The sequence below is a fragment of the Salvelinus namaycush genome, chromosome 1, assembly GCF_016432855.1.
Source record: "Salvelinus namaycush isolate Seneca chromosome 1, SaNama_1.0, whole genome shotgun sequence".
Classification (NCBI taxonomy): Eukaryota; Metazoa; Chordata; class Actinopteri; order Salmoniformes; family Salmonidae; genus Salvelinus; species Salvelinus namaycush.
The window spans coordinates 43,956,022-43,978,960 of NC_052307.1; the positions used below are offsets into that span (position 1 = coordinate 43,956,022).

The 22,939-nt window shown below is 44.6% G+C and overlaps 1 protein-coding gene across 1 annotated transcript in view; it reads left to right on the forward strand.

Annotated features, from left to right (window-relative positions):
• LOC120044366 (phosphoglucomutase-like protein 5) overlaps positions 1–21,998 on the forward strand; it is a 40,783-nt gene extending 18,785 nt beyond the window's left edge. The window contains exons 7-11 of the mRNA XM_038988994.1: positions 6,450–6,565; positions 13,521–13,656; positions 14,414–14,597; positions 19,024–19,161; positions 21,198–21,998. Coding sequence (XP_038844922.1) covers positions 6,450–6,565; positions 13,521–13,656; positions 14,414–14,597; positions 19,024–19,161; positions 21,198–21,287 — 664 coding nt within the window. The 3' untranslated portion in view covers positions 21,288–21,998. The remainder of the gene's footprint in view (positions 1–6,449; positions 6,566–13,520; positions 13,657–14,413; positions 14,598–19,023; positions 19,162–21,197) is intronic.
• The last annotated feature ends 941 nt before the right edge of the window (positions 21,999–22,939 follow it).

Below are 22,939 nucleotides of genomic sequence, written 5' to 3' on the forward strand. Positions count from 1 at the left end.
TGAGTGAGAGGTTATTTTCCTGGCACCACACTCCCAGGGCCCTCACCTCCTCCCTGTAGGCTGTCTCGTCATTGTTGGTAATCAGGCCTACTACTGTTGTGTCGTCTGCAAACTTGATGATTGAGTTGGAGGCGTGCATGGCCACGCCAGTCATGGGTAAACAGGGAGTACAGGAGGGGGCAGAGCACACACCCTTGTGGGGCCCCAGTGTTGAGGATCAGCGAAGTGGAGGTGTTGTTTCCTACCTTCACCACCTGGGGGCGGCCCGTCAGGAAGCCCAGGACCCAGTTGCACAGGGCGGGATTCAGACCCAGGGCCTCGATCTTAATGATGAGCTTGGAGGGTACTATGGTGTTGAATGCTGAGCTATAGTCAATGAACAGCATTCTTACATTGGCATTCCTCTTGTCCAGATGGGATAGGGCAGTGTGCAGTGCGATGGCGATTGCATCGTCTGTGGATCTATTGGGGCAGTAGGCAAATTGAAGTGAGTCTGGGCTGTTAGGTAAGGTAGAGGTGATATGATCCTTGACTAGTCTCTCAAAGCATTTCATGATGACAGAAGTGAGTGCTGCAGATGCTTTGATGTATTTACTGAGAGTTAGGTGAGGAGGTGAGGGGTCATCTTGGTTCTTTACTCGAACATTGACTAGCTCCCTCCCAGAGAGCAGACTACAAGTTTAGTCTCTCTCCCTCATCTCCTGCTCTAACTCTCTCTGCCCCTTTATCTCTAACTCCCTCCCCTTTTCCCTTTATGTTCTCTCTTTCTCCTTCCCTTTGATATCTCTATCTATTCCTCTCTCTCTAGACTTTCCTTCCATCCTGCTCTCTTCCCCCTCTCGATTTTATCTCTGCTTCCTCCCTCGAAACCTCTCTCTCTCTCTCTCTCTCTCTCTCTCTCTCTCTCTCTCTCTCTCTCTCTCTCTCTCTCTCTCTCTCTCTCTCTCTCTCTCTCTCTCTCTCTCTCTCTCTCTCTCTCTCTCTCTCTCTCTCTCTCTCTCTCTCTCTCTCTCTCTCTCTCTCTCTCTCTCTCTCTCTCTCTCATATTCCTAGGGGCTTTATTGGCATGGGAAACGTGTTTACATTACCAAAGAGAGTGAGAAGACACAAAACAACATCAACATAAAACGATTAGAATTTAACGGGAAGTATTGCACTCAAAAAGGTTTAAAAAAGATAAAGACATTTCAGGTGTTATTTTAGCAATGTGCAAATAGTTGTAGTATGAATAGTAGGGAAAGATAAATAAACAGGTAAATATTGGTGGTATTTACAATGTAGTTTGTGCTCCACTGGTTGTCCTTTTCTCATGGCAACGAGCCACAAATCTTACTGCTGTGATCGCACACTGCGGTATTTCACCTAACAGATATGGGAGTTTATCGATGTTTGATTTGTTTTGTGGGTCTGTGTGATCTGTGGGAAATACGTACAGTGGGGAGAACAAGTATTTGATACACTGCCGATTTTGCAGGTTTTCCTACTTACAAAGCATGTAGAGGTCTGTAATTTTTATCATAGGTACACTTCAACTGTGAGAGACAGAATCTAAAACAAAAATCCAGAAAATCACATTGTATGATTTTTAAGTAATTAATTTGCATTTTATTGCATGACATAAGTATTTGATCACCTACCAACCAGTAAGAATTCCGGCTCTCACAGACCTGTTAGTTTTTCTTTAAGAAGCCCTCCTGTTCTCCACTCATTACCTGTATTAACTGCACCTGTTTGAACTCGTTACCTATATAAAAGACACCTGTCCACACATTCAATCAAACAGACTCCAACCTCTCCACAATGGCCAAGACCAGAGAGCTGTGTAAGGACATCAGGGATAAAATTGTAGACCTGCACAAGGCTGGGATGGGCTACAGGACAATAGGCAAGCAGCTTGGTGAGAAGGCAACAACTGTTGGCGCAATTATTAGAAAATGGAAGAATGGGGGCCATGTATCGCGAGATCTTGGCCTTCCCTCAGTAAGAGCATTGAAGATGGGTCGTTGTCACTGTATCTCTAATGTGGTCATCATGTGGCAGGAGGTTAGGAAGTGCAGCTCAGTTTCCACCTCATTTTAAGGGCAGCGGACACATAGCCTGTCTTCTCTCGATGAACCAGGTCTGCCTATGGCGGCCTCTCGCAATAGCAAGGCTATGCTCATTGAGACTGTATATTGTCAAGGATTTTCTTCATTTTTGGTCAGTCACGGTGGTCAGGTATTCTGCCACTGTGCACTTGCTATTTGGGGCCTTATAACATTCCAATTATCTCAGTTCTTTGGTTGATTCTGTCAAAAATATTTATCATTTTGCTTTCTCGTAATTTGGTTGGGTCTAATTGTATTGCTGTACAGGGGCTTTGTGGGGTCTGTTTGTGTTTATAAACCTCCAGTGGCCTCCATCATTCTTAAATGGAAGAAGTTTGGAACCACCAAGACTTCCTAGAGCTGGCTGCCTGGCCAAACTGGGTAATTGTGGGAGAAGGGCCTTGGTCAGTGACCAAGAACCAGATGGTCACTCTGACAGAGGTTCAGAGTTCCTCTGTGGAGATGGGATAACCTTCCATAAGGACAACAATCTCTGCAGCATTCCACCAATCAGACCTTTATGTTAGAGTGGCCAGACAGAAGCCACTCCTCAGTAAAAGGCACGGCAGCCCGCTTGGAGTTTGCCAAAAAGGCACCTAAAGGACTCTCAGACCATGAGAAACAAGATTCTCTGGTCTGATAAAACCAAGATTTGGCCTGAATTCCAAGCGTCACGTTTGGAGGAAACCTGGTCCCATCCCTACGGTGAAGCATGGTGGTGGCAGCATCATACTGTGGGGAGGTTTTTCAGCAGCAGGGACTGGGAGACTAGTCAACAATCAGGGTCGAGGAAAAGATTAATAGAGCAAAGTACAGAGAGATCCTTGATGAAAACCTGCTCCAGAGCGCTCAGGACCTCAGACTGGAGCGAAGGTTCACCTTCTAACAGAACAACGACCCTAAGCACACAGCCAAGACAACACAGGTGTGGCTTCAGGACAAGTCTCTGAATGTACTTGAGTGGCCCAACCAGAGCCCGGACTTGAACCTGATCGAACATCTCTGGAGAGACCTTAAAATGACTGTGCAGCGACGCTCCCCATCCAATCTGACAGAGCTTGAGAGGATCTGCAGATGAGAATGGGAGAGGGAGAAACTCCTCAAATACAGGTGTGCCAAGCTTGTAGCGTCATACCCAAGAAAACTCAAAGCTGTAATCGCTGCCAAAGGTGCTTCAACAAAATACTGAGTTAAGAGTCTGAATACTTATGGAATGAAATATTTCTGTTTTATTTTTTTTGTAAAAAAAAATTTAAACCAGATTTGCTGTTCACTTGCACTATATAAGATGGAAGTGAGTTCCATGCATTCATGGCTCTGTATAATATTGTACACTTTCTTGAATTTGTTCTGGACCTGGAGACTGTGTAAATAGACCCCTGGTGGCATGTCTGGTGTGTCACGGATCCCTTCAGAACTTTCATTACGCACACCTGGCCCCTATTCCCAGTGATTGTATTTGTTTACATGTGCCCTTTGTTCACCATGGTGCTGTCAATTATTGTTACTATATCCGTTGGTGCGTGTGAGTACCTGTGCTGTGTTTTGGCTTTTGTGCCATTGTGGATTGCGCAGATGATTACGGGTCTTGTCCCGTGGGTTACTCATTGTGCGCGTGTGTTATTTATTCAAGGTACTCCTCGCTCTTTTGTCTTGGGTTTCTACCCTGTGTTTTGTTACGTGTTTGTTTGGTCTTGTCCCCGTGCCTTTACACGGCACGTCGTAATTTGGGCTAAATTTAAAAAACTATTACGCATTCCTGCGCCTGTCTCCCGACCCTTCATAGCGACGTGACAGAATAATCGACCATTAAGGGAGACAGCAGGAATGGCTCTTCCGACATCGCCGCAACTTCGCAACGTCGCCGCACAACTTCGCAACGTCGCCGCACTTACAATTAAGTGTTGTAGCTCCCGAGTGGCGCAGCGGTCTCAGTGCTAGAGGCGTCACTACAGACCTTGGTTCAATTCCAGGCTGTATCACAACCGGCCGTGATTGGGAGTACCATAGGGCGGCGCACAATTGGCCAAGCGTCGTCCGTCGGGGTTTGGCCGGGGTAGGCCGAAATAAGAATTTGTTCTTAACTGACTTGCCTAGTTAAATAAAGGTTAAGTAAAAAAATAAATACAGAGAAGTATTGTTGGTCAAACACATTTTTTCCCAACAGTTTTCTAAGAGCCGGCAGCAAGCTGATAGGTCTACTGTTAGAACCACTAAAGGCTGCTTTACCACTCTTGAGGAGCAGAATTACTTTGGCTTCCCTCCAGGCCTGAGGACAAGCACCTTCCTCTAGGCTCAGATTAAAGATATGACAGATAGGAGTGGCTATAGAGTCAGCTACCATCCTCAGTAGCTTTCCATCTAAGTTGTCAATGCCAGGAGGTTTGTTATTATTGATTTATAACAATATTTTTTCCACCTCTCCTACACTAACTTTACAAAATGTAAAGTTGCAATGCTTTTCTTTCATTATATGTTTTTTTATACATGTATGATGGCTCACTGTTCGTTGTTGGCATTTCCTGCCTAAGTTTTCCCACAAACAAATTATCTAAGTGAGTCTCAGTAATGGCTAATATGTGAACTTGACCACAATCGGCCTGGCCCTGTAACCTGGGTCGCTGGTGGGTTTTCCAGTCCTGTGGGCATGCTCCACCTCAATCCTCCTGTGTTCAAATCTTCAGTTCCTCCGAGATCATTTCCCTCACTTTGCCCTCAGACTCCGTCCAGGTCTCATGTGGAGATTCTGCAACTCCGTCCACAACCATGTTGTTCGACCTTGATTGTCTCTCGAGATAATCTGATTATCCGTCATTGTTGGATTCACATACAGAAATTATGTCATCTCTGAATGACTTACAGATTGCTGTCACCAGTATTGACTCCACCAGTATTTGGACAGAACACTTGAAGCTATTCTCTTGTTGTTGTAACAACTGCTTGTAGAACCCTTTTTGTTTGCTTAAAAGATCCTTCACCTGTGATAGAGAGACAACACTGTCCTCAACGGTACTCCCGCTGGCTTTGGTCGTTGTCATGGTAACAACGTAGACTACGCTGTTACTTCTCACACCTCACAGACAGGCAGGTCGCAGGGAAGATTGAAAAGAACAACAACAACAAACAGCAGGGGTCTAGACAGCCACAAGCCCGGGACAATCTGCGGTCCCGGCCATAATGGTTAACCGAGTCGCGGGCTGTGTTCAAGCTCTCAAGAAAACACCACTACCTTGATGCTACGCCAAACAACTCCTCAGACCCGGCCTTGGTCGGCAGGATCACTGGGCAGATAGTTGCGGTCCAGGCAAGTAATGCCATCCGTGTCGCGGGATCCAAACTCAAAAGGTAGCTAGCTAGTAACCAAACTTTTTCAATAGACTTTCCAAAACAACAAACCGAGCTCTCCCTTGTTCCGCGTTCAACAGGAAGTGACGAGTTCTTTGTGTGCTCTAGGGCAACGATGTCTACATATAGTTTGTATTTGTTGTCCTGGCTACTGGACCCTTTTTTGGGACACCATTATTTTTGTCTTCCTGAGATTCACTCTCATGGCCTAAGTCTGACAGAATCTGTGCAGAAGATCTAGGTGCTGCTGCAGGCTCTCCTTGCTTGGGGACAGAAGCACCAGTTAATCTGCAAACAGTCAACATTTGATTTCCGAGTCAAATAGGTTGAGGCTGAGTGCTGCAGACTGTTCCAGTGCCCTCGCCAATTCATTGATATACAGTATATGTTGAAGAGGGTGGGGCTCAAGCTGCATCCCTGTCTCATCCCACAGCTCTGAGGAAAGATATATGTGTTTTTATTGCCAATTTTAACTGCACAAGCTGTTTGTGTACATTCATTTTAGAATGTCATATGTTTTCCCCCAACACCGCTTTCCATCAATTTGTATAGCAGATCCTCAAATTGAATCAAAAGCTTTTTTGACAAGACTTTGCTTTTGTTTTGTTTGTTTGTCAATAAGGGTGTATACATTGTCTGTCGTACGGTATTTTGGTATTCTCTCTCTCTCTCTCTTGCTGTCACTTTCTCTCTGTGACTGTGTGATAGAGCACATGGCTCAATTAGCTGAAAGGTTAGCTAGTTTTGATGCTCTCTTTTCTCCTTATTAAGTTATTGGATAAGTAGATGGCAGATTGATTTGGCAGGCCAACAGCCTGAAAGGTCACTTTGTAGTTTGTGAGCTCTGACTCATAACTGGAGAAAGGGGCTACTCATACATTGGCTAATGTTGATTATGTTCTCCAGAGGTGTGTTGTCCAATCCAAATTATGTGTGTGCGTGTGCGTGTGTGCATTTATGTGTGTGTATACATACTCTAACTATCACTAACCCGTGTGTGTGTGTGTGTGTGTGTAGGGTGGCCAAGGCCTTGAAGGTGGCGCTGTATGAGACTCCTACAGGCTGGAGGTTCTTTGGGAACCTGATGGACTCCGGGAGGTGCTCGCTCTGCGGAGAGGAGAGCTTCGGGACAAGTGAGTGTTACTGACTGTTTCTCTCTACTCCTGTTTGACATTTACATTCATCTGAGCCGTACTGCAGCTTGTTAACAGCTAAGTTTGCTCAACTTTCAGTAAAAGCCAGTCTGTTCCAGCAGCATCCATATACAGTACATCACATCCTTAAATAGAGAGGCCTGGTGGGAGTCATCCCAGCATAATACATATGAGGGGCTGTGTGTGTGTGTGTGTAAATAATCCCCATTCTTCTGCTATAAAAGGAGAGAGGAGCTCTGTGAATCACCAGAACCCTCTGCCTCTGCTGGCAGCTGCTCAGCCCACCAGGAAAAACTCTCTTATTCTCTCTCTCCCTCTTTCTCTCTCTCTCTCTCTCTCTCACTCACTCACTCACTCACTCACTCACTCACTCTCTCTCTTTCTCTCTCAATTTCAATTTAAGGGGCTTTATTGGCATGGGAAACATATGTTTACATTGCCAAAGCAAGTGAAATCTGAGGCATCTAAGATGGAGAGAGAGATAGAAAGGGAAAGAGGAGTATGGAGAGGGAAAGAGGGAAGGTGGGAGGGAACAGGAGAAAGAAGTAGAGAAAGTTGAAGTGAGCAGGAGAGAGAGGAAAGGAAAGAGAGATGCAGGGGGACAGTAGATAAGGAGGTAATTAAGGGAAAAGAGAACGAGGGGGAATGGAGAGCAGGGGAAGAAGTGGAAGAGACAGAGATGAATAGGACAGAGTGCTATGTGACTTTGTGCTTTGCTCGACCCATTTAAGGCTAAACGGCTAGAAGGAGCAGCAGTAAATTAGGGCTATTTTCGATCCTCTCTCTCCCTGTCAAACAGCTACAGCTGGAACTTTTATTCATAAACATTAGTCCGGTCTGTATTTTTTTGTCTTCTAATTTACATACATAGAATCAAATTTGAGCTTTGAGATCTTCTCAAAGTGCTTCATAAAACCATTCCATTATTATTGCTCATTGTCTTGAAATTGGCAGAGAATCAAATTGGTGGTTTGTAGCTGAAAGATATAAAGGTCAGGAGATTATTATCATTATTATTCTCATTCTTCTTATTATTGTTATACACTACGAGGCAGATGGAAGGAAAGGACTGATCTTGTGATTTTGATCTTGTGATTTTTTTTGGTTTTATTAGACAGCTTGTAAAGACATCCAGTGTCTCTCTGTCTGTGTGTGTGTGTGTGTGTGTGTGTGTGTGTGTGTGTGTGTGTGTGTGTGTGTGTGTGTGTGTGTGTGTGTGTGTGTGTGTGTGTGTGTGTGTGTGTGTGTGTGTGTGTGTGTGTGTGTGTGTGTGTGTGTGTGTGCGTGCGTGCGCCGGTGCATGTGTGCTTGCGTACGTGCGCATGTCCACAATAAAATTCACTTCAATGAAATCAGAAAGACAGAGAGGGGGTGGAGAGAGACAGCGGCGAGGCAGAGGAAATTGGCAACTGTCAATTTCCCAACAGCCGTACAGTGTTCTAATAGGGCCAGACTTACTAACCATTTACTCCACAACAAAGTATGCACCTCTTAGTTTCCACAGGAAACAAAACATAGAACATAACAAAAAATATATGTTAAAAAGAAAGGAGCAGATGTAAAAGGTACAAGTTGGAACCATAAATGGGATGGTTCTTTGAAGAACCATACAAAATCCCAAACCAGAAATGTTTTTTGGTCGTCCATGACCGGAATTGAATAGCCCTGCTTTTAAGCCTGATTTGCATATTTCCCAGGGTGCCTTTAGAGTGAATTACCAGTACCGCCCGAGTTACCAGTACCGCCCATGACTGTGTTTGCAAGTGTCAGAGACATAGTTGTTGCATTCAATCAATCAATGTACATGCAAAAACATAGATGTTGAAACAAACAATTATAAAAATCAACCTGCAATAGAGCATGCTGGGAAATATGATAATGATGGGCATGGTTTTGGTTAAACTCTGGTTATTAACACCAACACTGGGGTTATTTTACACCACTGAATGTTATTTTAACTCTTTATAGTAATGTTTTAACTCAACACTAGAAATTTTAAACTGAAAAATTAAGTTAACACTGGTGAATGCTATGAAAGGGACACATCTGCAGGCTTCCATACATTTTGAGAACCTTTTAGAATTTGGAAGAACTGTAGATGTCACGTCAAGAACCCCACTCTTAGGTCAAAGGTTCTTTATCGAGCAAGAATTCTCCAAGGAACCTTAAGAGCTGAGGAAGAACCATTTCATTTAAGAACCTATATTTTTTTCAGTGTACTATGGGCCGGTTCCGCCTTTCTTACGCACGCCTTTCCTACGCACTTCTTAGTAGTTGGTATTCAGACTTATGAAGGTGCATAATGGGCTTTGCAGGCGTGGTTCACTTGCGCATGCTGAATAAATGTAATTCAACAGCTGAAAACCCTCCCACTTGTTGGCCAACAGATTTTCGCTTGGAGTTTTCATTCAATCGGGTTTTCAGTACACTTATCTTAAGCCATCCCTTTAAATATGGTGTACCTTTAATTATAATTTTGCCGACAGACTAGAATACATCGAGAGAATGGGTTCAGAAAATAGGGATCAATGAAAGACAGCCATCTATGCATATTCGTCTCAATTTCAGCATCAACTGGTAGATAAAAAAATACTCTGATTTTGTAGATTATTTAGGCACATTTTAGGGTTAAGAAAAGTATGTATGAACCATAAAAGAAAACAGGTTTGGAGAGCCTTTATCCACAAAATATATCGATGAATAAATACAGTGGTTTGATTCATCCTGAAAGTTGTCATATTCAAGTTCAAACCATGAAATATTGGAAGGTGGAAAGAAAAGTGTACAATAGGGGTTGAATAATAGTCCTATGAATGTACCCAAACTCTCACTAATCATGGAACTGTGATGACAACGGTCCAGTCGTCGTGAACCATGCGCCAGGCTCCAGGTTTAACCTGCTACGTGTGGTCTGAGTTCCAGAATTATTCAAATAGGCTACATGTCCTAAATTATTGCACAGCGTTAGCCTAATATGATCCACTAATGCTAGCGACCCTCAGGAACAACTTACACGGATGTGACAGAGGAAAGAAAGGTAAATGCAGGGAATGATGCAGAATGTAAGCTTCAAATTGAAGGAAACAAACATTAAAGTGACTGTTATTAATGTATGTGGGTCTTACTGATGGTGGCTCCCGATACTGGCTAATATTTAACATGATACAAATTGTTTAAAAAAATCAAACGGAGAAAAGCCCAGGCATTGGCTATAATTATAACATTCTAAAGCTCATACATAAACTCTGCAGGTTTAGCCCCACAGAAGCCTGTAGCTTGGGTGTCCAAATTTCATCCACCCAAATTATGAGGGCACACAATAAAAATTCTGGGAATAACAGCACAGCTATTTACAGCCTATTTCACTGTGGCTCGTTTTACTTTTTTCTCCAGGGATCATAAAGAAAACTAATCTAAAACAGTTGCTATGTGTATTTACAATCCCCTTCTCCAAATGGATTACTCATTTACCTAGCTCTTATCAATAGCTCTTATCAAGTTGTAAAATACAGTGCATGGAGAATCCTGTTATTTATATCGGGGAAAAAGTTGATTTTTTCCACTTGGAAACAGCAAGTTCGTTCGACCTTATTCTTGTTTGCTCGCACGTAAAGGTGATGGAATTATGAGGGAATTACATCAAGGCCAGAATACGGCTTATTTGTAGACACAGCTCTGCCACGCCTTCATTTCTCAGATCTCCACCCCGAATTAATAGTGAATAGTATGCTATTCTCATTCTTAAGTTAAAGTTAAAAAAATGGGCATAGACAGAAAAGTGTATAAAAAGGGAATAACATTCCATTTTACGCTCGTTTAACTCGAGTTGGAATTGGGGCCTACGTGAATAAAGATATGTTTAATTCCATATACAGTGCATTCGGAAAAGTATTCAGACCCCTTGACTTTTTCCACATTTTGTTAAATTACAGCCTTATTCTAAAATGGATTAAATAAATAAAAATCCTGATCAATCTACACACAATACCCCATAATGACAAAGGAAAAAAAGATTTTTAAAAATGTCTTGCAAAGGTATTAAAAATAAAAACAGAAATACCGTATTTACATAAGTATTCAGACCCTTTGCTATGATACTCAAAATTGAGCTCAGATTAATCCAATTTCCATTGATCATCCTTGAGATGTTTCCACCTGTGGTAAATTCAATTGATTGGACATGATTTGGAAAGGCACACACCTGTCTATATAAGGTCCCACAGTTGACAGTGCATGTCAAAGCCAAAACCAAACCTGTGGTCAAAGGAATTGTCCACAGAGCTCCGAGACAGGATTGTGTCGAGGCACAGATCAGAGGAAGGGTACCAAAAAAATGTCTGAAGCATTGAAGGTCCCCAAGAACACAGTGGCCTCCATCATTCTTAAATGGAAGAAGTTTGGAACCACCAAGACTCTTCCTAGAGTTGGCTGCCCGGCCAAACTGAGCAATCGGGGGAGAAGGGCCTTGGTCAGGAGGGTGACCAAGAACACGATGGTCCCTCTGACAAAGCTCCAGAGTTCCTCTGTGGAGATGGGAGAACCTTCCAGAAGGACAACCATCTCTGCAGCACTCCACCAATCAGGCCTTTATGGTAGAGTGGCCAGACGGAAGCCACTCCTCAGTAAAAGGCACGACAGCTCGCTTGGAGTTTGCCAAAAGGCACCTAAAGGACTCTCAGACCATGAGAAACAAGATTCTCTGGTCTGATATAACCAAGATTGAACTCTTTAGCCTGAATGCCAAGCATCACATCTTGAGGAAACCTGCCACCATCCCTACGGTGAAGCATGGTGGAGGCAGCATCATGCTGTGGGGATGTTTTTCAGCGGCAGGGACTGGGAGACTAGTCAGGATGTAGGGGAAAGATGAACGGAGCAAAGTACAGAGAGATCATTGATGAAAACCTGCTCCAGAGTGCTCAGGACCTCAGACTGGGGTGAAGGTTCACCTTCCAACAGGACAACAACCCTAAGCACACAGCCAAGACAACGCAGGAGTGGCTTCGAGACAAGTCAATTCAATTCAAGGGCTTTATTGGCATGGAAAACATATGTTAACATTGCCAAAGCAAGTGAAAATGTCCTTGAGTGGCCCAGCCAGAGCCTGGACTTGAACCAGATCGAACATCTCTGGAAAGACCTGAAAATAGCTGTGCAGCGGCGCTCCCCATCCAACCTGACAGCGCTTGAGAGAATCTGCAGAGAAGAATTGGAGAACCTCCCCAAATACAAGTGTGCCAAGCTTGTAGCGTCATACCCAAGAAGACTTGATCGTTACCAAAGGTCCTTCAAGAAAGTACAGAGTAAAAGATCTGAATACTTATGTAAATGAGATATTTCGGGAGGGGGGTTTTCCTCATAAAATTGCAAAAATATCTAAAAACCTGTTTTTGCTTTGTCATTATGTGGTATTGTGTTTAGATTGATGAGAAAAACGATTCAATCCATCTTAGAATAAGGCTTTAACGTAACAAAATGTGGAAAAAGTCAAGGGGTCTGAATACTTTCCGAATGCACATAACTTTATTGTTTGCGTCTTTTATTCCCATCTAAAACTAACAGGTGTGAATTTTGCACTGCAACTCACACTTAGATCTGGTCCTTAGTGTAGAATAGGCCACCTCAGTTTTTCACGCCCTGACCTTAGTTATCTATGTTTTCTTTATTATTTTGGTTAGGTCAGGGTGTGACGAGGGTGGGTATGCTTGTTTTGTAATGTCTAGGGTTTTTTGTATGTCTAGGGGTGTTGGTAAGTCTAGGCATATGTATGTCTGTGGTGGCCTGAATTGGTTCCCAATCAGAGGCAGCTGTTTATCGTTGTCTCTGATTGGGGATCATATTTAGGTTGCCATTTTCCCTTTCGGTTTTGTGGGTTCTTGTTCTATGTTTAGTTGCCTGTCTGCACTATCCATATTAGCTTCACGTATCGTTTTGTTATTTTGTTAGTTTGTTCAGTGTTTCGTTCTTTATTAAAGAAGAATGTACGAATATCACGCTGCGCCTTGGTCTCCTCCTTACAACGGCCGTGACACAGTTAGAGATCACTGGCAGTGTGAACAGACGGATCTCTCCACAGAGAGACTAGCTGCACTTAAAGAGATACCAGTCTGTCTGTGTTAGTATACTCCTCTCTCCCCAGCCGACTTTGTTTTTATTTTACCTTTATTTAACTAGGCAAGTCAGTTAAGAACAAATTCTTATTAACAATGACGGCCTAGGAACAGTGGGTTAACTGCCTTGTTTGGGGGCAGAACGACAGATTTTTACCTTGTCAGCTCGGGGATTCGACATAGCAACCTTTCAGTTATTGGCCCAATGCTCTAACCACTAGGCTACCTAAATACTTTACAGTTAACCATACTGTAAGTCACTCTATATAAGAGTGTCTTCTAAATAACTACATAACAACAACTTTTACTCATACGTTCAGCATATGTGGCCATGCGGGAAATCAAACCCACAACCCTGGTTCTACAAGCACCATTTTCCAACCCAACTGAGCCACATCAATATCAGCAATGTGAATAGTACTACCAACAGAATGTGTTGTGAGAGAGCTGGCTTCCTGTTCTGTAGAAAGCCATCAGACTCCCAGAGAGACTCAGGAGAGGCATGTTTGTGTGTTTGTGTGAGAGCCAGAGAAACAAACTAGTGGCTGTTAAAGTCTATGGCTCAGAGTTGAACTGAAGAAAGGGTTCTTGTCAGAATGCCTGTTAGAATGTCTGTTAAATTGCCTATGAAATAAACCTTGTTTTAATCAGTTTTAGCCAAGGAATTCTCCAGGGTAACATCCCTTCAAAAATATCCCATGTTGGTCTAACATCCCACTCTGCCCCATATGTTTGTAACAGGTAATAACAGGGTTATGAAGGTTTAAAACAGGGTTATGAAGGTTCATGTTCTCCTGGGCTACCTTTTCTCCACCCGTGTACAGGTTCAGACCACATCCGTGAGAAGGACGGTCTGTGGTCGGTGCTGGTGTGGCTGTCCATGATGGCTGCCAGGAAACAGGGCGTGGATGAGATCGTCAAGGACCACTGGGCCAAGCTCGGACGCAACTACTTCTGCAGGTCACTACAGTCGATACTCTGCTATGCAATCAATCAATCAATCAATGGACCCCCCCCCCCCCATTAAAACCATATTGATGCCTTGGTGTTGCATAAGGTGTCCCCTTCTCCTGCCCCGGATGACTCCGTTATGCACCCCCCATTAGTCTCTTTATCTCAGTCCGTCCCCCCTGTCCCCACCCCCCCCTTCTAGCTCTTATTTTAGCTGCTCCCCCAGGAGAGACAGAGAGACTAGTACTGCCAGTGTTCCCCATTGTCCAAATACATAATGCTCAATATTCCCACGTAAATGTTCCTAAACCGGACACAGACTTCCCACAGCACACAGTGGGAGATGGAGGGGAAATAACCACCTCAGTCTCAACACAGACCCAACTGTTGGGACTTTGTTTGGGCTTTACTGTGAAGACATAGTACATGAATGGAGATTTATGTCAGGAATTGTTCAGTGTCTGTAAATGTCAAGGCTCTAACGTTGTTTAAAGAAGCTCTACAGTTAATTAAGTGTCTTAAAATGTGTTTGTCTCTGTGCTTGTGGTTTCAAGGAGTGTTTGTGTGTCTTTATGCTGCATTTGTGTATGTGTATGTGGTTCGAATCCCCGAGCCGACTAGGTGAACAATTTGTTGATGTGCCCTTGAGCAAGTTACTTTTGCGCCTGTAAGTCGCTCTGGATAAGAGCGTCTGCCAAATGACTAAAACGTTAATGTAATCTGTGCGCGCGCACCTGTGTTCACACCTGTGTATGTGTGTCCCCAGGTTTGACTATGAGGGGGTGGACCCCAGAGCAGCCTTCTATCTGATGAGGGACTTGGAGGGGGTGATCACAGACAAAGCCTTCCCAAGCCAGAAGTTTGCTGTGGGGAATGCTGTCTACAGCGTGGAGCGGGCTGATAACTTTGAGTACGTCGACCCTGTGGACGGAACCGTGGTCCGCAACCAGGTCAGTCTACCTGCCCCATGGCTCTGAGAGGAGGGAAGGGGAGGAGGGGAAGAGGGGAGAGAAGAGGAGGGGAGGAGGGGAGAAGGAAAGGAGGTTTGGTTGTCTATGAGGTCTATATAATTGTTCACTTTATTAGTCAAAAAGTCCTCTTCCCTCTATCCTTCTCTCTTTCTATCCTCCTACTCCTCTCTGCTCCACACCACCCAGAGTGCATGTACCCAGAGTGGGGTTCCATGTTTGGGCATGGCTGTCTCTATCCCTCCTCCTCAGCCAGTAAACACACACACACACACACACACACACACACACACACACACACACACACACACACACACACACACACACACACACACACACACAGTAGAGCACTGCTTTGCACCAGCACTGAGAGACAGAAACAGGGCAGCTAGACAGGCAGAGATACAGTAGTGGTGTGATATACAACCTCTGGTTAGGAACAGTTGGCCTACTGTTGATGTTGAACATACTTTTGAGTGGTAAACACTTCTCTCCGGTTCTTACTTCACTGGTTCCCAAATGGTGTGAAGGCCCCGCTGGTCACAGGCGAGTCCTGCGGGTTTTTCAGAAGTAAAAGCTATTCAGCACATTAGACCATATGTCTATGGCATTGGTTCTGGTGACATGTTGAGTCATGAGAAGACTCCCAAAATTGTAGGTGGGTCACAGGGCTAAACGGTTTGGGAACAAGTGATGTGCATAAGGCAGTGATGTCACAGTGGCTGATGTTTTAGCTTGGCCTTTATTCTGATTGGTAGACCTGGTTTAGTCTGGGGTTTGTAATGTCATTGGTGGAGGCAGATATGTCTCGGCTGGGGCCTTTATTGTGATTGGTGGAAAGACTGATGAATCGGAGTCTGTGTCAGCCATCCACACACATCTCAGTAAAGATGATGAGTGTTATAGACAGTCTACTGTTGGTGAATGTAAACACAGACACACACACCACTGCCCCCCCGCCTCCATCATATCCTTGTCTGTGAAGTTTACCCTGCGGACTACCTCGTTCTGTCCTGGAATGTGTGGAAACTAGCCTGGCATCGACATTTCTCAGCCTCCAGCCCCAGCTCATATGACACACACAGACAAAATAATGACTCGTAAATCCTGATGGCCACCCATTGGTGTCAGGAGTCTTGGTCTGGGATGTAATGATGGCATAAGAGATGGAAGCGTGTGTGTCTGTGTGTGTGCGCTCGCGTGTGTGTGTGTTTAGCTGTATGTTTGTGTATGTATGTGTGTGTGTGTGTGTGTGTGTGTGTGTGTGTGTGTGTGTTTTCAGTCCCAATCGGGCCTGTGACAGTAGCAGGATCAAACCTGGGCCATCCTTCACTGTCACCGTGAGCTCACAGTGCTCCACTGTGCTCGCTGCAATTACAGCGAATAAGTCAGTCAATCAAAAGTGTGACATTCCCCCCCCCCCCGGGTTGTGTCAGCTGTTGTCTCTCCCCTCTGCCTGTCTGCCTGTGAGAGGGAGGGCGGTGTCAGCTGTCCCGCACATACGTGTACACACACATAAGCATATTTACACACACACACGCCGGAGTATACATATATTCTTAAAACAGAGACACAAGCTCACAAATGTTCACACCTACAGAGATACTGTACACATGCTGTGCACATACAAACAAACACACATGCACACACACGCACACATGCAGACTGGCTGTGATGACATGTCGAGGGAAGAGAGGCTTTACAGAGCTATGAATGGGTTGCCTCTGTAGCATGCTACTGAATTCTTACCACATAGACAGATTACACACATACTATTGTACATTGACCCTCTCTCTCCTGACACAAACGAACAACTACATGTACACAAACACAGATAGGGTTGCACTGTAGGTAAGCACACACACACACACATACACACAGCAGGGTCAATTCTTACCTTTACTCATATGACTACAGCGGCACCTAGTGGATGTCATTTGATACTGCATTAAACAACCCTGACTCCTCTGTCTCACTGCCTCTGGACTGTCTGTCTACCAGTCTCAAATCAAACGTTATTTGTCACATGTGCCGAATACAACAAGTGTAGACTTTACCGTGAAATGCTTACTTACAAACCCTTAACCAACAGTGCAGTTGCCTCTGATCGGTCTGTCTACCTGTCTCAATGCCTCTGGTCTGTCTGTCTACCTGTCTCAATGCCTCTGGTCTGTCTGTCTCACTGCCACTGGTCTGTCTGTCTACCTGTCTCACTGCCGCTGGTCTGTCTGTCTACCTTTCTCAATGCCTCTGGTCGGTCTGTCTACCTGTCTCAATGCCTCTGGTCTGTCTGTCTACCTGTCTCAATGCCTCTGGTCTGTCTGTCTCACTGCCACTGGTCTGTCTGTCTACCTGTCTCACTGCCGCTGGTCTGTCTGTCTACCTTTCTCAATGCCTCTGGTCGGTCTGTCTACCTGTCTCACTGCCTCTGATCTGTCTGTCTACCTGTCTCAATGCCTCTGGTCTGTCTGTCTCTGCCTCACTGCCGCTGGACTGTCTGTCTACCGGTCTCACTGCCTCTGATCTGTCTGTCTCTGTCTCAATGCCTCTGGTCTGTCTGTCTCTCTTTCTCACTGCCACTGGTCTGTCTTCCTGTCTCACTGTCTCTGGTCTGCCTGTCTACCTGTCTCAATGCCTCTGGTCTGTCTATCTGTCTCACTGCTTCTGATCGGTCTGTCTACCTGTCTCAATGCCTCTGGTCTGTCTGTCTCTCTGTCTCACTGCCGCTGGTCTGTCTGTCTACCTTTCTCAATGCATCTGGTCTGTCTGTCTACCTGTCTCACTGCCTCTGGCCTGTCAACTTCCTGTCTCAATGCCTCTGGTCTGTCTGTCTCTCTGTCTCACAGCCACTGGTCTGTATGTCTTCCTGTCTCACAGCCACTGGTCTGTCTGTCTTCCTGTCTCAATGCCTCTGGTCTGTCTGTCTCTCTTTCTCACTGCCACTGGTCTGTCTGTCTACCTGTCTCACCGCCACTGGTCTGTCTGTCTATCTGTCTCACTGCCACTGGTCTGTCTGTCTTCCTGTCTCACTGCCTCTGGACTGTCTGTCTACCGGTCTCACTGCCTCTGATCTGTCTGTCTACCTGTCTCAATGCCTCTGGTCTGTCTGTCTCTGTCTCACTGCCGCTGGTCTGTCTGTCTTCCTGTCTCACTGCCTCTGGACTGTCTGTCTCTCTTTCTCACTGCCACTGGTCTGTCTTCCTGTCTCACTCTCTCTGGTATGTATGTCTACCTGTCTCACTGCCACTGGTCTGTCTGTCTACCTGTCTCACTGCCGCTGGTCTGTCTGTCTACCTGTCTCTGCCACTGGTCTGTCTGTCTTCCTGTCTCACTGCCGCTGGTCTGTCTGTCTACCGGTCTCACTGCCTCTGATCTGTCTGTCTCTGTCTCAATGCCTCTGGTCTGTCTGTCTCTCTTTCTCACTGCCACTGGTCTGTCTTCCTGTCTCACTGTCTCTGGTCTGCCTGTCTACCTGTTTCACTGCCTCTGGTCTGTCTACCTGTCTCAATGCCTCTGGTCTGTCTATCTGTCTCACTGCTTCTGATCGGTCTGTCTACCTGTCTCAATGCCTCTGGTCTGTCTGTCTCTCTGTCTCACTGCCGCTGGTCTGTCTGTCTACCTTTCTCAATGCATCTGGTCTGTCTGTCTACCTGTCTCACTGCCTCTGGCCTGTCAACTTCCTGTCTCAATGCCTCTGGTCTGTCTGTCTCTCTGTCTCACAGCCACTGGTCTGTATGTCTTCCTGTCTCACTGCCTCTGGTCTGTCTGTCTCTCTGTCTCACAGCCACTGGTCTGTCTGTCTTCCTGTCTCAATGCCTCTGGTCTGTCTGTCTCTCTTTCTCACTGCCACTGGTCTGTCTGTCTACCTGTCTCACTGCCACTGGTCTGTCTGTCTATCTGTCTCACTGCCACTGGTCTGTCTGTCTACCTGTCTCAATGCCTCTGGTCTGTCTGTCTCTGTCTCACTGCCGCTGGTCTGTCTGTCTTCCTGTCTCACTGCCTCTGGACTGTCTGTCTCTCTTTCTCACTGCCACTGGTCTGTCTTCCTGTCTCACTCTCTCTGGTATGTATGTCTACCTGTCTCACTGCCACTGGTCTGTCTGTCTACCTGTCTCACTGCCGCTGGTCTGTCTGTCTACCTGTCTCTGCCACTGGTCTGTCTGTCTTCCTGTCTCACTGCCGCTGGTCTGTCTGTCTACCTTTCTCAATGCCTCTGGTCTGTCTATGTCTCACTGCTTCTGATCGGTCTGTCTACCTGTCTCACTGTCTCTGGTCTGTCTGTCTCACTGTCTCACTGCCTCTGGTCTGTCTGTCTACCTGTCTCACTGCCTCTGGTCTGTCTGTCTCTCTGTCTCACTGTCTCTGGTCTGTCTACCTGTCTCACTGCCTCTGGTCTGTCTATTTACAGGGTCTGCGGATTGTCTTCACTGATGCATCCCGTCTGGTCTTCCGTCTGAGTGGGAGTGGGGGAGGGGCCGGGGCCACGGTCCGGATCTATGCAGAGAGCTTAGAGAGAGACCCCGAGAGACAAAACAGAGAAACTCAGGTAGGGAGTTTACACTGGAATCCATTATGATAGGTACTATAACATTACAGTGTGTGCGTGTATATGTGTGTGCGCACGTGAGTGTGTTATTGTTTGTGTGTTTGTTTCCTACAACTCAGCAATGGCAATAAGAGGGTCTTTCTGTTTCTTTCTGTATTTACAAGCTTACAGGCCCATGAACTAAGCAGAGGATCTAGAGTCTTAGAAAAAAAGGTGCTGAGTAGAACCATATAGGATTCTTCAGTTTGTCCCAATAGGGGAACCCTTTTTGCAGAGGGTTTTAGCTAGAACCTTCTATGTAGGGTTCTTCATAGAACCCCCTGTAAATTGTTCTGCCTAGAACCCTCTATAAACGGTTCTACCAAGAACCGTTTTTAATCTTTGAAGGGTTGATCCTAGAACCCTTTATTAACGGTTCCACCAGCCTTATTAGCCTTTAAAATTAAACTCTTTATGACAATACATTACATACTGTATATCATAAGGCCTTTCTTCGAGGGCCTAGTTATACCATAACACAGTGGTTTGGGCGCCCCCCAAAAAATGTAACTCAGTCCAGCTTTCAACTTTAGTCTTGAAAGTTGTAATAGTAGAATACACAAGGTGCAATTTGAAATTGGGTGGTGCATCATCAGTTCCTCTTGTCATGTCAGTCATTACATACCTTAGAGAACTATTTATAACTTGTCAGAAATGTCCAGATTAACTAGCCCAATGTTTTTTAGCAAGGTTTTTTAGCCAATAGATTTAGTTGTAATGTTTGAGTCACTCAAATATAACACGAATACACATTAGACATGGCAAAATGTATAGAATTGCAAGACAATTTGCTGTAAAACTGCAACATTGCCTCTGCACCCCATGACACAATGTGTCAAATTGCAGGAAATAAGCTTTAAGCCTGCTCAATGTTTTTTCCACCAACAAGAGGGGTGTGAACAGTCTGTCTCATGTACAGTGCTTGTGCCCATAGAAATAGACGTTGCGCGCGCACTCCGGAATATTCCATAATGCTGGAAGTGGGACCTAAATGAAAAAGTTTGGGAACCCCTGCCCTAACAATGTGCTGTTAGGAAACTCCTGGTTTACAGGCCACATCAGGGGCCTCATTTAAAAAATAAATATTAGATTTACACTTGAACTTAGTCTTAAGATCATTTCCGACGGTGTGCTTATGTTCGATTCATTAAAGATACTGAGCATAAAAAAACCTTGCTTACGCAGGTTCTAAGAAGCCCATTTGTAACTTACGCACCTGTATTTAAGGTGAATGCACCAATTTGTAAGTCGCTCTGGATAAGAGCGTCTGCTAAATGACTTAAATGAAATGTAAATGTAAATACTTAACCTATAAAGAATTGCCATACTGTATCTTCAGTGTGTATAGAGTTGATATTTATGGTGTCTGGTTAGACAGTTATCTGTAAGACTGGAGGGCTTTTGCTTTTATGTTCAGGCTGTTGTTGTCATTTGTTTTGGTGGAGTACAGTATACACCCGATTTCTGAAGCTGGTTTTAGATACTTGATTAAGTTTGTACAGTACAGCTATATGTAGTTCACTACTCCCCAACACTGGATTCATAGTAGGAACCAATGTGGGTAGTGTAGAAGGCTCTGGGGTTAGGGCTGTCTAGTTATGGAGAATGCCAATGCATTCAGGCTTATAATCTACCACTACTACTGATTACCTTCAATGCCTTTTACACAGGGACGTAAGGGATTAACATATTCTCAGTCACTGTCCCTTGGCCGTCCTGTATTTTGAGTATGCTGTAACTATGTTGCTAGTATACCAATACCACACGTACATTGTACACTTATTGGAACATGAGCAGTGGTAGTGCATCCTTTCAAGGTCTCTATGGGCATTCTCCATTAGAAAAGAAAGCCTGAAGTAGTGGCAGTAATGTGTGAAGTGTGTATGAAGCAGTGTGTGCTGTCTGTATACCAGGCGGTGCTTGGTCCCCCCCCCATTGCCAGTATTAGTGCTTTGTGTAAAGTGCGTATAAAGCTGTGTGTGTGTTCTGTGTCCCAGGCGGTGCTGGGTCCCCTCATTGCCATCGCCCTGAAGATCTCTGACATCCATGAGAGGACAGGACGCCGCAGCCCCACCGTCATCACCTGAGCTCTGCTCCACCGCACACACACACACACACACACACACACACACACACACACACACACACACACACACACACACACACACACACACACACACACACACACACACACACACACACACACACACCTGAGTGCTCCCCCCACAAAACACACACATCTCTGAGGCCACCATGTCCTGCTTGTTGCCACACCTGGGGCCAATAGCAAGCAAGCGCTATTCACTCTCTACTTATCTCAACATTTTAAATATTATTTGGTCTGCAAAGAAAACAAGCAAGCTGTGTATTTCAGCAGTTGATAAGACACCAATTGTTAATATCATGCCTCTGTTTTGAAAGTTTTATGTTCTGGATGTGTGAAATTACAGCCACAAAGCCTGTGTCTTTATCTATGTGTGTGTGTGTGTGTATTTGTTTGCCTTATCATTCATTATAAAGGCGACTGACAGAATTAAAGTGCAGTTGTTTATACAACATGTTTTCTTACGATATATTTTTTTTAACATAGTATAATTTTAAGCAGCGTTTCACCTTTCAGAAAGTTTATGCCACATGCGCGCACGCACGCACACACACACACACACACATTCTTCCAAGTATGTTTGTCTTTAGCCAGGAGTAAATCGCACATACAGAAAAATGATATATTGGAATATATTTCAATAAAATATAAATCTATGTGGGAAATGTATTTATCAAATATATAAATAAATAAAATATCCAGAAAATCACATTGTATGATTTTTATAAGTAATTAATTTGCATTTTATTGGACACACCTACTCATTTATCCTTGCCTTGATGACAGCTTTGCACACTCTAAGCATTCACTCAATCAACTTCATGTGTCTTGATGTATTTGTAATACCTTTTTAAGTATTTATCTGACCGCTTTTCCATCTGTCTAACCAGAAATCAAAGCCTTTGCTTATTCCTCATTTTTGGGATGGAAAATGGTTGAAAAATATACAGTACCAGTCAAGTTTGGACACAAATGTATTTGTATTTGTCACCAGTAAAGCACCCCAACACCATCACACCTCCTCCATGCTTCACAGTTGGAACCACACATGCGAAGATCATCCATCCACCTACTCTGCGTCTCACAAAGACACGGCGGTTGGAACCAAAAATCTCAAATTTGGACTCATCAGACAAAAGGACAGATTTCCGCCGGTCTAATGTCCTTTGCTTGTGTTTCTTGGCCCAAGAAAGTCTCTTATTTTTTGTGTGTCCTTTAGTAGTGGTTTCTTTGCAGCAATTTGACCATGAAGGCCTGATTCACGCAGTCTCCTCTGCACAGTTAATGTTGAGAGTCTGCTACTTGAACTCTGAAGCATTTATTTGGGCTGCAATCTGAGGTACGGTTAATTGCTGATTTCTGAGGCTGGTAACTCTAATGAACGTATCCTCTGCAGCAGAGGTAACTCTGGGTCTTCCTTTCCTGTGGTGGGCCTCATGAGAGCCAGTTTTATCATAGTGCTAGATGGTTTTTGAAGAAACTTTCAAAGTTCTTGAAATGTTCCAGATTGACTGACCTTCATGTCTTAAAGTAATGATGGACTGTTGTTTCTCTTTGGTGATTTGAGTTGTTCTTGCCATAATATGGTATTTTACCAAATAGGGCTATCTTCTGAATACCACCCCTACCTTTTCA